This window comes from Podarcis erhardii (genome assembly GCF_964252035.2).
Source record: "Podarcis erhardii genome assembly, chromosome: 6".
In the NCBI taxonomy this organism is placed as follows: domain Eukaryota; kingdom Metazoa; phylum Chordata; class Lepidosauria; order Squamata; family Lacertidae; genus Podarcis; species Podarcis erhardii.
The window spans coordinates 57,005,666-57,019,570 of record NC_138510.1 but is presented as its reverse complement, the minus strand read 5'-3'; the positions used below and the strand labels follow the sequence as shown (position 1 = coordinate 57,019,570).

The window sequence follows — 13,905 nt, the reverse complement described above, 5'->3', positions numbered from 1 at the left end:
AATCTGACCTTGTGGCACTTAATTAGGCATGTTTTCCTATATTCTATCATGGTAAGGGATTTTGGTGTGTATTACTAAAAAGTAGACCCACTTAATCATTGATCAACATGCTAGTTTCTGAGTCTGTTGAATATATTGTCACAATGTTGTCAACCTTTACTTTGATAGAAAGTTAGAATTTTTTTATTCTTTAAGGATTAGAACATGTATTTTTATGAATTGGCCAATGAAACTTGGCTTAGTTGTTGTCCTAATGGGGCTTGGCCTTATCGGCAGTTAAAAGTTTTGAACTTTTCCTTTTGTATTCAAAGGTATAATATGCAATTTTTATTCTCAGTATAGATGTATGCTTCATGGGACTTTTGTGCATACAGAGCTTTCCCACCATTTTCTTTTTTTTCCGTGGATGTAAGCTTGTATTCAAGTGTATAAACACACTGACATAAATTTGGAAAGCTATTTGTCTGGAGTTTTGCTCTTCATAAGTAATGTGTATATACTGGAGCTGCTGTACTAGGGCAGTTGTACCATGGGACTTGGTTTTCCTGGCTGTTAACAATACATCTGCAGTAAAAATGTGAATGCAGGCATTTCAATAATACTGTTCAGATGCTTTCATACTTTTTTTTTAAAAAAAAATTATCTTGCCTTTCTACACCCACGTGTTTGTTTTTCAATGAAATATATTGGCTCTTGTCATTTTAACCGTGCCTCTGTGTGTGCAGGTCACATCTGCTTGCTACTAAAATGAGCTAAACTGAATGAGTATTAGTTAAAGCAAAATGGCCTTTTATAATATATAAGCAGTTCAGGTTTAGGGGTAAGTTGGACTGCATCCTAATTTAACTAGCAAATTGGATGTCTCCTACAGTTTGAACGCTATGACATCTAGTATAGTCAGCTGATCTTGACATAAATCTCAATGAAAGTTAAATACTTCTCTGCAATAAAATAACAGGATGTAGTTTTAATTTTGCATGTAGAGTGGCTGGCATGCTTGCACTATAATTGAAAACAGAAGTTATGTTGTAAATATACTGTTATGAAGCATGCAACAAACTCTGAAAAATGACAGTCTTTCTAAAATGTTGCTAAGCAGCATATCATTTAATTTCCATTTTATATATAGTGCACTGACTACCTTATATGCACCTTTTCCCCTCCATTTTTGTTCAGCTGTGGGAATACTGTATATTGTGCCTGATCAGTTGGTGGTGGCTGTTTGTATGCAGAGATCATACAAAATGTACTGCTTTTTCTCTGTAAAACTGAGTTCTTAAGGTTGTGGTGTTGGATTGAAGCAATGCTTGTGAAAACAAAGGGTAAGTGGAAAGGCTAATAAGCCATTTTTGGAAGTAAGAAGTGGGATGTCAGTGCCCTGCATAACCCTCTGTCCTTCATGACAACACAATCAGGCATCAATCCTGTACCTGCATACCTGAGTGAGAGTAAACTTCATTGGACCCAACGTGGCTTTACTTCTTCTGAGTTGACATAGGGTTGCTCTAGCTAGTACTGTACAATAAATTGCAAAACAAGTAAATAGATGCATGCTGATATCTGCATAGCTGATAACAGGGTGTAGAATTCAGATTCTCATAGTGCATACATTTAAGTGCAGGGCACATGGAGACTCTTCTGTACATGATTTCTGTATGAAGTAAATAGGGAGCAGCAGCATACAGAAAAGTTTTGCAATCCAAGATCCCTAAATACTTTCTCACAAAGTTTAGAAACATGTTAACAAAATCAGGACTGAGAGAACTAGATTTTCACATTTAAAAACAAAGTTCAGTTGGTACACTGTGTAGTGGAGAGAGATACTCTGTTTTGCTAGATCAAGGTTTTTTTATGGTGCTAAGCTAAAATCCTTCCTTGTTCACTCTCCCTTCACTTCCTTTTTGGAGTGAATCACCATTAAAATTCTTGGTTTCTTGTAAGGTTGAATTGCAAGTATAGTAGTGCTTTTCTTTTAAAGAGAAGAAAACAGCAAGTTTGAACCAGTAGATTATCTTCAGTAAGGAATTTAAGTTCACATTTCTTCTGGCATACTTTTTTTTTATATATAAAAAATAATCTACAATTGGCAGAGATGCTGATCTGGTTGGAGTAGAATTAAAACCAAAACCTCATTTTATACAAGTAACTAGAAAGCTAATAAGGTTTGGTCCTGCTTAGTGATTTATAGACCATCTTAAATCGCTGAATCATTAACTTATTTTTTTTTGCCAGTCTTTATATCTTTCATTTGCCATGAAAGTGCCTGCTTAAAAACACTTTATGTTTTTGGAATTCTTGTCACATAGAAAGAGAACCCTGGGCAAACATCCATAAAGGAAATACCTGCAAATGTTGCCTTAGTGAAAGCAACAGTGTAGTGTATGGAAGAGAAGAGTTGTTGGGCCAAGTAGGGCTCACTTGAAATGAAATGGCAGGAGAATACATTGTATTTTCAGCTGTTGTTTTAAGAACCTGAATTAATATTCGTTGTTTTTGTTTTGCTGTGCCATAAGTATTACGGTAGCTCTTCAAGCAAGTGGGTGAAAACTTGTATACCGTGTCAGAAAACTCTCTTACTTGCTCTTTGACTTTGTGCCGCTGAAACCGTAGCTTTGCCATGGTCTTCAAGACTTGAAAATGATGTCAAATGTGGGCACTGAAGGTCATGGTAAACTTGGAAACGAAGGGAGGTCCTGAAAGGCCCCCCCAAAATTAGGATTGCTATAAAATGGACTCCTTTGAAAGGGAGTTAAAGACTAGAATACTATCTGTAAGATAGCCATTAAACACTGTTGATCATTCACTAATATTTCCCTGGTTTTGCTTCTCCTTAGTTTAGAATCAGTGTTAGAAACACATATATATACCTTACCTCTCTCGCCCTGACCTAGCCACTGTGATCCATGCGATGGTCACCTTCAGACTTGATTATTGTAACTCACTTTACGTGGGGCTGCCCTTGAGACTACTCAGAAACTCCAGTGGGTTCTCGCCGTGGGATCACATTCACCCAGTGCTATACCAGCTGCACTGGCTCCCGGTGGAGTACAGGATCAGGTTTAAGGTGCTGGTTTTAACCTTTAAAGCCCTATACGGCCTAGGACCCTCGTACCTATGGGACCGCCTCTCCTGCTTTGTCCCACAGAGGACCTTACGGTCTTCAAACAAAAACATCTTGGAGATTCTGGACCACAGGGACGTTAGGCTGGCCTCAACCAGAGCCAGGGCTTTTTCGGCTGTGGCCCCGATCTGGTGGAATGCCCTGTCACAAGAGACTAGGGTCCTGTGGGACTTGACATCTTTCTGCAGGGCCTGCAAGACAGAGCTGTTCCACCAGGCCTTTGGCCAAGGCACAGTCTGACCCTCTCCTTTGGTAATCCTCACAGAACTCTAGCCCAATGGTTGCCATTAATTTGATTTTGAATTGATTTTAAAATGAATTGATTTTAGAATGCTGTGTTACTTTTATTGTTGTTAGCTGCTCCTAGCCCGGCTTCGGCTGGGGAGGGCGGGATACAAATAATTTATTATTATTATTATTATTATTATTATTATTATTATTATTAGCCAGTCGCCAAATGGCACCTTGTAGGTTACAGTCACCACAATGAGATGTCTAGGCACTATTCCCCGCAATGCAGTTTTGTTGTTGCTGTTGTTGTTTTCATTTGCTTTATATTTTAAAGGGGAAAAAATCAAAATTGCTTACAACACATTAAAACATCAAATAAAACAATCCAGAATCAAATAAATAATAATCAAATAAATTCAAGCTTCATTCAAGGAAACTATTTCACATCCTTCTCCAAGTGACATTTTGCTTTCCCCATATTTATTTACCTACTTAATTTAGTATAGCTGCCCCATAGCAGAAGTACTCTAGGAAGTAGACTAGGACCTGGGAGGCCAGGGTTCAAATCCCCACTTAGTCATGAATCTCACTGGGTGACCTTGGGCCAGTCACAGGCTCTTAACGTATCTCACAGGGTTGTTGTAGGGATTAACTGAGCAGGGGAGTGAACCATGTACTCCTTGGAGAAAAAGGTGGGATATAAATGCAGTAAATAAGCTATTCTGCTTACTTGCTTAAGAAAGTTGGAGGGACTAGCCCGATGGAGATGGCAGTCACCAACCTGGAATACAGAGATCACCATGTGGTCACAATTGGGCCTGCGCCAGTTGCAAAATGCACCTGGCCAATTTCTAACACTGTTTAGAATGGATACTATTGGTTACCCTAGCAATAATCACAAATGCCTATATTGAATCTTGTACTGCTAGAATTCATTATGCAAGAGAAATCCAGTTATAATATCCACCTACCCAAATACATTTTTTACACTATAGTGATCTTCTAAGTGAGAGATAAATTGTGAATAAGGCAATATGCAGAACTTTGGGTTGAGTCCATAAATTTGTTCTGGTTATGCAAGGACTTGTGCTTTTTAGAAAAACATTCCCTCTTCTTGTGTGTTCCCCAAATCTGTTTTGGGAGGGAAATCTTGAAGGTACACGGGGGCAGGAGAAGGAGGGGAAGTTCTGTTGCATAAGCAAAAGTCATTGTGTGAATACAGCAACTTTGCTGGATACAACCCTTTCTCTTGGGTTACATACTTGAACTATTCAGCAGCTGCCAGCCCTGAATATTCTAAGCCAAGCAGTAGGTCTTGAAATTTTCTAGTACATAGTCCTGACATAAAGCTGTAAAACAAATAGATTCATTTTTAGCAATGTATGTATATATCATGAAAAGTTCATCTAGGTCCTTGGTGTTTTGCCCTGCCCGTTGCTAGACTGCAGCATCTGATGTAATGTAGTTCTCCCACTCCTGATGTAGAGGGAAATGTCCAAGTAGCCATTCTTTGCTAAAGTCAGTGACAGGGTAGATAAGTATATTGCTGTCCTACTGCTTTTGTGAGTACAATTTCGTACCAACACTTTCCAAAGATGAACTTCTGGAAGAACTAAAAGAGGAGTTAGAGGATGAGTGAGTTGGCATTTGAAGGGGAAATTAATGTTGAATATCCAGTTTCAGCAGTGTGTTCACTCTGGTTAGTGAAATTCCTTCCTCAATATGTTTGAAAGCTTAATTGGAAAAAGGAAGTCTGAGCTATTCTGTGTTTCAAAGATCAACAAGATGTCTTTTGTAGCATATGTGCTACAAATTCTGATGCTACCAGATGGCTGGAAGAACTCTCGTTGAAGGCAAGTCAGCAGTTGCCAAGTCCTTGTGGGACTGGGGTGTGGGTGGATTTGGTGGTGTTCTTGTGTTTGTAGTAAGGAGAAAGTAAGGATATTGAAATAAGATGGTGGAGGGGTGATGTCTTTCTATCTGGGTGCTTAACTGGGTGGGAAAACAGGGCCTAGGTGGGAGGGGAGGGGCATTGTGGTGTAGTATGGCTAAGATGTCTTGATAGACACAAGTTTATAGTTAGATCCTCTGAATGCATTGCAAGTGGTTTGAGGAGACTCTGAATTACAGTATTCAGGAAGGTGGTATAGCAGCAAAGGGCTTGTGCTTGGCCTTGCAGTTTAAATAGTGACAGTGTAAACTGTACAAGAATTTTTGGAACAGCTGAGGTCTAAAGGGAAAACATATATTAAGAGACAGCTTTGTTACACCACATACTTGGTGTTTGGAGGGCGCTTGCAGTTTAACTCATCCTTGTGTAAGAAATAAAGAAACTTACCAGTCTTAATTCCAAGAATTTTATTTTAGGTATATAATATTTCTTTACCTGTGATTTCAAGAAAATTCTTATATTGCTGTACAAACAATTCTATTCACTGTAAGAGAAATCTGATTGTCCTGTTGCCCAGTTTGACTTTTATCTTAAAATGGGTCTCTTGCCAGTGAAAGCAGAAGACCTTCCAAGCTTTCGCCATTATACAGAAAATGTAATTTGCATCTGTTATTCAGATGTTAAACTGCATAGGAGAGACTGGATGGAGAGACCGCTTTGGAATTTTAGAGTGGTGAAGGCACAGGATGTGAACCAGCATATGTTTCCTATTCAAGAGTAACAATAGGTTTGGCTTAGTAATGTTTTGCTAACAAAATGATGACATTGCTATAGTTGAACGAAGATGTGAGATTATTAATTGCTCTGTTGGGGAAAAGACAGAGTACTGAACATTGACTTAATGGATCAACTTCCACAGTGGTTTAAGCAAAACTATTTTCCCTTCCTGGTATTTTTGGATATCTGTTAATGTATTAATCCTGAGCAATACTTAACAAATTTGAGTGGATTTTGGAAGGGCAGCGTCAGATTATTATAGAATGTACTGCCTAATTACTGCACAAATTCAACCTAATGTTCCAAGTGGACTTAAGGGGTTGTTTTGTGTTACAAGCAGAAAGCGAATTCTGAGAGTTGCACAAGTACAGCACTTACTTAAAAAACAGAAGGGGACAAATGCACACCCACTCAGGCTTTTAGTGTTGGGTCAGTTGTTCACCTACTAACTGGCTGTTCACAGCAATGATCAACGGATGATCTTCTTCTCTCTAACCCCCTGCCCCTACTGTGTCTTTGTTCCTGAAACATCTTAATATGTTTTAGAAAATAATTGTGCTAAAAATAATTGTGCTAAAAAGAAAATAATTGTGCTACAAAGAATTCCTGTTTAAAGCGGGCACCTTTTATTTTTTAAAAGACAATCCATTTGTGCAGCATTCTTCTTAGGCGATCACTCGTAGCTGAGTAAGATTGTCTTCCATGAACATGGTCTTAACAGTGAACCTGTAAGTGACTGTGGAGGCCAATTCTGGATCCACACAGTGGAGACATAGGTTTACAGGTGGGAGTTGATCATGGTGAGGGTTTGACAAGCATGCCTTCCTATTAGCATGTTTCTCCATTTCATCCTGAGTTTGAGCATCTTCAAAGTCTATGACACCTTTGCTAAAGGCTGTTCTCTAATTGGCCAGTGTTTATACTACATTTTTAAAGATTTGCCTTGAGAGAGTCTTTAAACCTCTTTTGTTGACCAACGTTACACTTTCCATTTTTAAGTTCAGAATAGAGTAGTTGCTTTGGAAGATGATAATCAGGCATCCAAACAACATGACCGGTCCAACAAAGTTGATGTTGAGGAATCATTGCTTCGACACTGGTGATAATTGCTTCTTCCAGTATACGTACTGGCATTAGTTCGCCTGTCTTCCCAAGTGATATGTAAAATTTTTCGGAGACACTGTTGGTGGAATCTTTCGAGGAGTTGGAGATGCATATGTTGCTGCCAGCTGGTCGAAGTTGCTGTGTAAGCTTGTTCTGCTATAGAACCAGTTTCTTCTGGGGAATTTCTGTCAATGTGCTGAGTAGAGTCACTGTTTTCTGGAAATGCAGTTTCCCTCTAAGCTCTTGAGTGCAGTTAAGAATGTTAGTAACCGTGGTGTTACTGTTTATTTATTTCATTTATCATTTCATTTCATTTCATTTCATTTCATTTCATGCAGCAACCAAGGCAGATCACAACATGAATTAAAAACAGATACAGCTAAAACTCACAAAAGTTATAAATATAAAAAAACCAAATAAATTACCATATTAAAAACAGCACTGAATAAAAGCAGCTGAAAACCATTTCAGTTTTTATCCCACCTTTTTGCATCTTCACCCACCCAAAATGTAACAAAATATCAAGATAAAGTGGCACCAGCAAAAAGAGTAGCAGCAACTTGTACAGCAATTCTAATCTGCTGTAGACCCGGGCGGTGGGGAATATGTGCCAGAAATACTGAATTTTGAATGTGTTTCAGGTAATCCAGATTTGCATTTCAGTGAGAATGCATTTCACTTAGAAAATGATAGAATTATGCCACAGAATGGACCTTACCTCCCAGTTTAAACATGTATGGAGCTATGTCAGATCTAGGTCTAGTTCAACCCAATCAGTTTAGATTATATAAAATTTTACAATTTAAGGCACAGCTGTCTTTCTAAATAGTCATTTTAAAGCTGTAATCCTAAAGTACCCTTTAGGATTAAGCCCCACTGAAAACCATGAGATTTGCTTTTGAGTAAATGCATATAGGATTGTTCTGCATATAAGGAATACCATGGCAATACGGAATCATTTACTGTAATTTCTGTCTGAATATCTTTGACCAAAACTGCTTTGAAGTTTGGAAGCTGCAATACTTGATCCTTCAACCTTGGGTCCTGTGGTGCTGTTGCATTTGCAAACTCAAATATTCCACAGCCAGTTTAGCCAGTGATCAGGGTTATTGGAAGCTCTAGTCCAACAATATCTAAGGACCTGAGGTTGAAGATTGCTGATCTCCTTCATACGTTTGCTTCATTGATAGGTAACATTGTGTTAAGAGTATTCATCTTATTTTAAAGCACATTAACCAATCTTGTCTCAAATGCAATGTGAAAAATAAGGGAGGAAAATAGAGGGGACGTAGCGGGAGGTCAGCTTTTAAATTTGTATTAAACTTGTATTAATTTGGTGACAAATTGTTAACAATTATGGAGGGGGGAATCGCAAATGCAGTGTGTATACAGTGCTGTGAAATTGGCTAGCTGTTGATATGACCTGAAGTTATGTGCCATTTGTTTTTCCACTCTGAAACATTATATAAACCGAACACTTGCAGGCTTTGGGACTAGCAGCATTCCACATGTGTAACAATAATTGTAAAACACAAAATCCCACTGACTGAAGCCAGGACCGATGCTCCCATTCCACAAATTCTGCTATGTAAGAGTTGAAAAAACACGTACAAACTAGGTCAAACAGCAAGCTTGTGTGTCTCGATGAATGACACGCCTATTTTACTTGAATTCCATGCCAGACCAATGAATAATCAAATCTAAGGTTTGCATTCAAAGACGCCATGATAACCACATGCTTCAGTACACACAGCCAAACCTTAAATGTAACTGCAGCAAATTCCAGAGTCTGTTTTAGCAAAAATAGTCTTACGAGTCTTCAAAATGCCACCAGTGTACTGTGACATGAAGTTTCATGGGCAAGGAGATGCATCTGAAAAAGTAGGTTTCATGCCTGTAAAAGTTTGTGCCTCAGTACATTGGTGAGCCTGCTGTAGGATATTTTTATAGATTTAATGGTTTCCTATGAATGTGAATCTCTAGCCACATAAGACTTTGTAATGTATTGTATATTGCTCTTCTATGCAATAATGGATAGTCTCTGTTTCTGAACACTTACCTAATGCCATTCTTGAAGTCTAATCTTTGATATTGACAGAAAAAGCTAATGTATTCCCTGTTTAATTACAATCTTTAAAATCGAGCAGTATTTTAAAAACCTTTTCTCTCTCTTCCCTCCGACAAAGCTGTCAAGTGCAAATCCTGTGTATGAGAAGTTCTATCGACAGGTAAGTGTGGCTGGCTTCCTGGGCTTATACAGTACTTGCTTTTAAAATATCTCCTCCCTGGGTAGTTATGGATGGACATACTAAAGAGGAGAATAAAACAGATAATTTTTTCTTGCCTTTAGGCAATAGAATGAAGTAAATATTTTGGGTGTAAAGTTAATTCTTAGGATATTTCAGTAGCTTTGCAGTACAATGGACTGTTTATGACATTCATATTTATACAAACAATCACTTGTACCAGTACAAATCAGCAATTATTGCAAAAGCTAATTGCTCTAGGCCCCACCAACCTCTCGTACCAGACAGTAATGGATTTATACCATTATAAGAGGAATATACTGTGGCTCATTATGTCTCCTTGTTGAAGCAACTAAACATATCTTCAGTAAAAATTCTGTCCAGTAGCTTCTTAGGCTGTGTCTTTGAATGCATAGTTCAGCTTAACTGACTGTGCTTTAAGCCTATCAGTCTGGACAGCTCTCAAAGTTTAACGTAGTTCCAATATTTGTAAGTACCAGAAAAGAAAGGCCTGGTTGGAAACTGAAAGCACAAAATAAATAGATTAAAACCCTTAATATATACGTAACAAGACAGCTGTAAATACATATTCCCTTCTGCATGATGAATATATACCTCTCATCAGTCCTGCATTTCTTTATGTTTAGATGAAATGAATTAATGATAACAAAAAAAAAGACCTGCCCACAAGAGTGCAAATGTCTTTGTTCTGATTACCTAAAAGTTTAAATAGCCTGCATTGCCACAAGACTAGCATTGCATCTAAATTACTGTTTGTTTTGGCAGTCCTAGCCATTAGGTCTGTACCATCGAGCTTTGGTAGAATGGAAGTTCCCTTTTGCATTGTTACAGAGCTAAATGAGGACTGTTTATGGATTATGGATTCCCAGTCTTTTTTTAGATGCAGAGATATTTAATGTTTAACTTAAGTACCTATTACTTAGCAAATATTCATTACATTGATGCAGAATATAGAGAGAATTAGTAGTAGTTAATAGGAACTTTTATTTCAAATCACAGTAGAAGTAAATTCATAATAGAATAATATTGTAAGAATTGCATGGCTTCTCTCTAGCACAGTCTGAATGACTGAATGCTTCTATTAAAAAATTCAACATTTGAATGAACAAAACACACACTAAGCATGCTAAAAGAAATTATAAACAAAGAGAAGAGGAGCTTCTGGCTGGCAGCTGTAGGGATCTTGCAGAAGGCAGGAAAGGGGATTAAACGGACCATGGTTGTGTTGAGGTACCCAGTGTGAATGTTGTTGGACTACAACTCCCATTGGTTTCAGCCAGCGTGGCGAATGGTCAGGGATTCTGGGAGTTGTAGTCCACAACATATGGAGAGCACCATAGTGGCTACCACAGTGTAGAAAAATGTACAAGTCACAGACTAGAATGAAGCAAAGCAACGCTCTAATATTATACAGTTGAAACAAACTAAGATAAACATTGGATAGCTGCTCTAGTCACAGTGTATCTGCTCTTCCTCCTGGTAAGGAAAATGTAGTGCTGTGCTGACAGCTGCTAGCTGCCTGACGTTGTCAGTCTTTTTGACCTTAACAATCGAAATTAGTGAGAAGCCTTGCAAGTACTTCCAGGAAAACACTGCCAGTTCTGTACCTTCCAGCGTTGTCCCTTGCTCTTCTAGGGTAAAGGTGGCGTTGGGGAAAGGCCCTCACAATACTTTAGTTTGTTTTCCAGTATACAGAGCCTGGTGTATCAGTAGCTTCGAAGTACTCATTAGTTTTAAAAAGATCATCTGGCTACAGTATTTGGCCACTGTATCATTTGTAGTTGCAGATAAATAAATAATTTTGCAGAGTGTTGTACCCTTAATAGTAGTTCAGCAAGTCGTTCAAGTAAGTCAGTAACAAAACTTTTTGTAAGATATTTACTGTGCAAATTGCTACATAACAAATCTTCAATATGCCTTCTTTTTGCAGGTTGATCCTAGTAACTCTGGGCGGGTGTTGGCTTCTGATGCAGCTGTCTTCCTTAAAAAATCAGGACTGACAGACTTGATACTTGGGAAGGTATTAACTGTGACTCAAATATGGGGGTTGGGGTGGAGAGATACCATCCTGTCTTGGTTTTGACAATAAAGAAAATATTGCTTCCAATCCTTAAGCCTTTCTATCTCTCCAGGAGAAGGCTTCTTGGTGCGTATGATTGTAGGCCTGAATGAAACAAAAATTGGGTGTTTTGTGGAGCACTCAGTAGTCACAATCCAGCCCATAATTAGGTGCGCCGAAGCCAATTTAAATAGGCTTTGTCTTGCTTATCTCTCTGGTGCATGGTGGCCTCTACATTTACTTTCTCTAAGGACTGACCCAGTTGCAGCTTGGAATATTTTTCAACATAGGACACTTCAGAATGCTTGAATATGCACTGGTTAGAGATAGAAAAACATACTTCCCTATAATGTATGAAAGTGCCTGCAAATGAGAGAAGAGTAACTTAGAGCACTGAAATGCATGGGTGAAAAGTGATTGCACATATTTTGTGTATGGATGTTTTGTTTTGAGGTTTTTATACGCCCTTCAGTTTGTTGAGCTATTAACTTTGTTAGAGCTCTGTTTCCCCTTTTGCCAAACTAAAGCCTCAACATTAAACTGAAATTCATACTATTGCCCAAGGTGTCAGGTATAGAATAAATAACACTTTTCATCAATGCACTGTTAAGATAATGTGGTTAAAATTTTGGGGTTATTATTTAAAACTGTTGCTCATTCAAGTGCGGAAAATATATTTCTGGGAGTACTTTAAATGCTTCTTTCATCTAACTGTTTAGGTTTGGGACCTTGCTGATACAGATGGCAAAGGAATCTTAAACAAACAGGTAAAAATATGATATATTTTTCTTCAAATGTATATGGTGAAAGGATAACGAGAGTAAAAAAGCATTTTTATAACAGTTTATAGCAAGTTAGATTCTGTTAGAGACATCTGTATCTTCATAACACACTGAGACACAACCGGATCATTAGTGAAATGGGCTTACAAATTATAGTGGATGAAAAAATACTTTCTTGAGCAGGAATCAGTTACTTGGTGCAGTAACTCAGTTACTACACTTCTAGCTGAAGGAAAACAGTGGAACTCAGTTAAGGATGATATACAGATGTAATCTTCTCAATCTTTTAACCATCCTTAGAAGATCAAGCATGCGTTAGAGGACTGTGTGCTATTTCTTCCCAATTCCCAACAGCCTTAAGCCTTGAGTAAGGTAAATATAAGCCAGAGTTCCCTCATCACAAGGGTTCATTCCGAAGCATTTAACCATGGTAGAGGCCAACAGAGAAGGGTAAAAATAATTTGTGTAAGGTTGGGGGATTAGAATGTGCAATTCTGAGGCCTGCTCCTTACCCATTGCTTAAAAAGGTAAAGGGACCCCTGACCATTAGGTCCAGTTGTGGCCGATTCTGGGATTGCGGTGCTCATCTCGCTTTATTGGCCAAGGGAGCCGGCGTACAGCTTCCGGGTCATGTGGCCAGCATGACTAAGCCGCTTCTGGCGAACCAGAGCAGCACACGGAAACGCTGTTTACCTTCCTACCGGAGTGGAATCTATTTATCTACTTGCACTTTGACATGCTTTTGAACTGCTAGGTTGGCAGGAGACCCATTGCTTAATCACAGTTAAATCTGCTCTGCCCATTATGTTTATTTGTAATGCTAACACCAAAGTGTTTCTTAGATGCATCCAAAATATTTTGCTGTTCTGTATGTGCAGTGAGTGCCTTTATCCACTTGCAGCCTTTTGCAACATATTGCACTCTGCTTCTGAATTTTCCCTGCAACTTGGGAGCAGCTGGTTGGGTAACATAGTGAGCTTCTTTTAGGAAGTGGATGAACAGCTCAAGCTTCCCCACACAAGCCATGGATCTAGCCCTTGATTACTACCTTATACAGCAGAGAATACTTAGATTGCAGAGTAAACAGCATAACATTGTGGATCAAGCTGGATTTTTAACACAAAAGAGAAAAGCTAGGCCAGTGAGTGATGTGTTGTGCATTAGAGGAAAGTTTTTAAGAAGCAACGCTTACTCTCCCAGCTTAACCTTTTGGAAATGTGAAGGATTTATAATAAGATTAGAACGCAGAAGAATGTGTAAACAAATGTAATGTCTTTTAAATTACATCACCTCGGTGTGTGCTCTCCCTTCTTCCAATGCTGAATATTGATGCATTTTAAGAACTGTTTAGGAAACCATATCAAGCTGCTTTGAGGTACCTAAACTTTTAGCATGCCTCTAGTAACCACATCAAGATTTGCAATGGAAGGAAGAGTACCCTGAAGGTTAAAAGAGGTTGTTTTTGCTTTTTTACTTGAAATGCAGTGTGTGTGTTTTGATACATTTTTTTGGACAAAACGGTTCTATGTTAATTTAATTCTCTTTCCTTTTTAGGAGTTTTTTGTGGCTTTACGACTTGTTGCCTGTGCACAGAATGGATTGGATGTTTCACTGAGCAGTCTTAACTTGCCTGTTCCTCCACCTAGATTTGTAAGAACTTTTAAAAACGTCTT

The 13,905-nt window shown here is 38.4% G+C and overlaps 1 protein-coding gene across 4 annotated transcripts in view; it reads left to right on the top strand.

Moving 5' to 3' along the window:
- Positions 1 to 13,905, top strand: part of EPS15 (epidermal growth factor receptor pathway substrate 15) — a 54,651-nt gene that overhangs the window by 5,708 nt on the left and 35,038 nt on the right. For all 4 annotated transcript variants that reach the window (XM_081868227.1, XM_081868228.1, XM_081868226.1 and 1 more), the window contains exons 2-5: positions 9,311 to 9,352; positions 11,322 to 11,411; positions 12,170 to 12,217; positions 13,787 to 13,882. In XM_081868227.1, the coding sequence (XP_081724353.1) occupies positions 9,311 to 9,352; positions 11,322 to 11,411; positions 12,170 to 12,217; positions 13,787 to 13,882 (276 nt within the window). The remainder of the gene's footprint in view (positions 1 to 9,310; positions 9,353 to 11,321; positions 11,412 to 12,169; positions 12,218 to 13,786; positions 13,883 to 13,905) is intronic.